This window comes from Anthonomus grandis, chromosome 14 (assembly GCF_022605725.1).
Source record: "Anthonomus grandis grandis chromosome 14, icAntGran1.3, whole genome shotgun sequence".
Taxonomy (NCBI): Eukaryota; Metazoa; Arthropoda; class Insecta; order Coleoptera; family Curculionidae; genus Anthonomus; species Anthonomus grandis.
Genome location: NC_065559.1, coordinates 14,886,051 through 14,890,293, shown reverse-complemented (window position 1 = coordinate 14,890,293; position 4,243 = coordinate 14,886,051). Strand labels below are relative to the sequence as shown.

At 31.1% G+C, this 4,243-nt stretch overlaps 1 protein-coding gene across 1 annotated transcript; it reads right to left on the bottom strand.

Annotated features, from left to right (window-relative positions):
- Positions 1–459: 459 nt before the first annotated feature.
- On the bottom strand, positions 460–2,087 carry LOC126744379 (uncharacterized). The gene is made up of 2 exons (XM_050451760.1): positions 1,511–2,087; positions 460–1,261 (listed from the first exon to the last, which is right to left on the bottom strand). The coding sequence occupies exon 2, from the start codon at positions 1,204–1,206 to the stop codon at positions 583–585; it is 624 nt and encodes a 207-aa protein (XP_050307717.1). The 5' UTR covers positions 1,207–1,261; positions 1,511–2,087; the 3' UTR covers positions 460–582.
- Between the last annotated feature and the right edge of the window lie 2,156 nt (positions 2,088–4,243).

Sequence of the window (4,243 nt, the reverse complement as noted above, 5' to 3'; positions counted from 1 at the left end):
AACTATGAAACAGATGAAATTATGAAGTTAGAGGGCCCTTACAAGGGCAATAGTTTTTATTCAAAAAAAAAATCTAAAAAGATAACCAGATAATTTTTACCTTCACTGTTTTCCAAAAATACCTTCTGCATACTGGCATAGTGAACTAAACGTGCCAAGGCGTTTTAAAACAACTATAATTCGTATAAAATTAGGACATGCTTGCTACCCAGCACACCTTAACAAAATTAAAGTATTACCTACTGATCTGTGCACAAATTGTAATGTTACAGGTGACCTAAATCACATATTTTTTGAATGTAAAAAATATACTGAAGAAATCGAGATACTAGTGGTTAATTTACGCGTAGAATGTAAAGTGGCTAGTCCATTTAATATTATGCATTTATTAGCACTAGAAAAAAAATGCTGCTTGAAGGAATATGTTAACACATTAAAATGAAAATATCATTCCAAAAAATAAAACATACAAACTCAAAAAAAAACACGCCATATTGCATTACCAAGTTAATGAAATTGCAACGATATGATTAAATACTTAAACGACGATCATAAAATACAATTTGCTAGAACAAAAAAAGCTTAATCAATCTCGCCAGTATTGTCAGAGTCAGAACTGAAATCAGAGATATTGTCTTCGTCATCGTCGTCTTCGTCAGTCGTAATCACAAGTGGCAGAATGTCATAGGCATCACACACTTGTATTGCCTCCCAAGCCTTTTCAATTACCTTTTCTGTATGAAAAACATATTCTTGCCAATGATCTATAGAAATTTCGCTTATTACCCTTTCCCATGTAGTCAGAACTTCTGAAGGTGACCCCTTAAAATTGGAAATATATTGATCATATTTTCGTTTACATTCCGACCATACCATTTCAATTGCATTAAACTGGCAATGATATGGTGGCAGTCGTAAATTTTTGTGTCCTAAAGGTTTAACATATTCATTAAGGAAGTACTTTTTTTCACTAGGGCAGTTTCTGCGTGCAATACTCCATATTTTATCTTTCATGGCTTTTTCTGGAAAGCCAATATTCTTTTTCTTCAACCATTCGGTCAGTCTCTGGTTTGTCCAAGATTTTCTCGGGATTTCTTCTAATAAACCAGAATGGTAACTTGCATTGTCCATGATTATAAATGACTTTGGGGGAAGATTTGGAACCAGCTGAGTTTTAAACCAGTTTTCGAAGTTTTTCCTGTTCATATTATCATGATAATCTCCCGTCTTTAATAATAATGGACCACGATATAACGATGACCTTAAAAATAAAAGATAATTCAATTCTCTTCTTTCAGAAATCATTCTTCCAGAACATAAATTTAATATAATTAATAAGTAATGTTCCATGCACATACGAGTAGTGTATGAAGTTAAATTCCCTCATATTGTCTTGAGAGAAATTATATGAAACTATGAAACAGATGAAATTATGAAGTTAGAGGGCCCTTACAAGGGCAATAGTTCTTATACAAAAAAAAAACTAAAAAGATAACCAGATAATTTTTACCTTCACTGTTTTTTCTTGAATCCGTGTGCTTGGTGTTATCTTGCCAGCTACTACGAAATGATCCCTTGCTAAAAATCCACGTCTCGTCAATAAAAACTCGAGTAAAACCTTCCGGACCTACATTTCTATTTTTGATATACTCCCTTAAAAAATTGATTCTTTTATGAACAATATTTGGCAAGTCCATTAAATATTTTCTGTTATTTGATTTTTTCCACTTGAAGCCTATACTTTTGATCCATCTTCTTAAGGACTCAATGGAAAACTCAATTTCTTCCCTGAACTTTTCTCTTATTGTTGCCAATATTACATATTCTTTTCTGGCGTACATAGAATAAATTGTGTCCCGAATTTTATGTTTCAAATATGTTGTAATTTTGGTTTTTGCTGTCTTTTGCTTGGAAGATATACGGGCTGCGTAATCCTGATCTGATTTTATCCCATTCTTCATTATATTTGCGATCGTTGTTGTGCTCAATTTTGTTGCATCTGCGGCTCGCTGTATCACATTCTCAATTTGAAGTGCACTTCCGTTTCGGACTTGTTCCTTTTCCAGTTGAAAAAAAGCCAATAACACTTTTCGAAATAACTTTCAAGAACAAGTTGACAAACCAATATTTTTGATTGACAGTGACGGATATTTCACATAACCTAGTATATAAAAGATGAATAATCATGACCACATATTTTTTAAAAGTTTGTTGTCGCCGCTTTGGAATATGCTAAACAAAGATAAACAAAAATGACGTCATTACAAATGGGTATAAATTCGACTTTATCTAGATATTAAAAATAAGATAACATAAAAAAAAACATAATTTGCATAAAGGATAACGAATATTTTTAAATCAATTATCAAAGTGGTTAGAAATATACGATACGTAATAATAGCAAATGAAATAAAATATAAAAATTGTAAAACTGGCTGCATGGGTAAATGCCACATGCCACCAAAAAAAAAGATATATCAAATTTTATTTGTTTATTTTGAAAAGAAAAACGTCATTAAGTGTTCCCTTTTTCGACTTCTATTTAAGTAGAATAGCATTCATTTGCTAGACTTCACCAGCCTTGCCGATTTAGAACAATTGAATACATTTTCTTTCTTTATTATTGTATTTCATAAATAAAAACCTTATTTATATATTTATTTGGTAAAAGCCTAAGATTATTTGTAGTTGGACAAGAATTTCTACTGAGCGAATTCTGAGAGGTGCTCCTCAGCCACCTGCCAGAAGATATGGACATACCATGGTATCTTTTGATAGGCATTTGTATGTTTTCGGCGGTGCAGCTGATGCTACGCTATCAAACGATCTTCACTGTTTTGATTTGGATTCTCAAACATGGAGTGTAAGTATTTGTTTAGGTTTTTGTATTCTGTTAAACATGCCATTATACTAAATAATGATGACATTAAATTTACTAAAGCGATATTTTCATAATGTGATGATATTTTAAATAAATTATGCCAGCGAAATTCATTTTAACAGTATTTACTCAGTTTCTTCGCCGAGTTGTAGCCGGTTCTCATTTAAGGGACTATGGTTTAGGACTAAAAAAAACATTGCTAAATTTTACTACACTGATTAGTCATAGCGATTTTATTGAAATTTGAGATAAGCTACTAAAAAAAATGGTGCAATATAATATTCTTTTACAGTAATCTAAAACTATTAAATCAAATTATCTACTATACAGGATGTGTCGGGAAAAGTGAAAGATTTTAAGAATTTTACGTATTGTAACTATATTTAAGTGTTTACATCGTTATCGTACAATTTTATTTAATAAATCGCAACTCGTGTTTTTAAAAAATTAATTTATTAAACACAAGAATACAATTTAGGTTACAATGTTGCAAAGCTTACTTATGACTGCGCTAAGATGACTAACTACTCCTCTTTCACATCCTCTTTATATATACTTCTAAATGCTGAATAAGCTGTGATAATTATTATCTTAAACTAAACTTATATTAAGCATATGTGGCCATATAATAGTACGACAACAACGTAAAAACATTGACTCTATCCCCGCTTAGAACGGATTTAAAATTAATTCAGATTGCTTTTAAGTATAGATTATTCCTATTTTTTGATAGGTAGAGTTCATTCTATACAGGGTGTCCTAAAATTAGTGGACGAAACGCGAACCCTGTATTCAGATCAAAAATAACCTCACTTTTTCCTACAAACATATATCGGCAAACGCCCCCCAAGCGAGCTACGCCCCTTTTAAAGGGGGCACCTGAAGATGGTTTTTTCCACTTGTTTTCGAAACGGGTAAATATAAAAATTTTAAATTTTGGTATTCTCTCAATTTTGATATGCTGAATTTAATTGTCATTTCATAATTTTCATTATTTAGTCAGGTGCGTATCATTTAGAGGGTGAGCCTAAAAAAAATAGTTTGCAAAGTTTTTGTTTTTTTTTTCTTTAAATTTTAAAAATTTAAAGCTTTTTACGTAAAATAGTACCTCTTGGTCAATAACGCTAGGAATTACCATTTTCGAGAAAAACGCATGTAAAAATAACGCTGCATAGTATTATTAATAACAATTTTTATTAAAACTCAATAGCACGCTTCAAAAGTAAATTGACAAATAAAATTGCAAACAGATAAAAATACTAATTTATTTGAGGCAAATGTTCAAACAAGTTTCCGTTTTCCTGAATGCATAACCTGGATCTTTTTTGAATGTTTTGGGTCGATCTAAGAATTTCAAATCAG

What these genes read in the sequence shown, in the direction of transcription:
- LOC126744379 (XM_050451760.1), bottom strand. Translation starts at nt 1,206, where the DNA reads ATGAACAGGAAAAACTTCGAAAACTGGTTTAAAACTCAGCTGGTTCCA.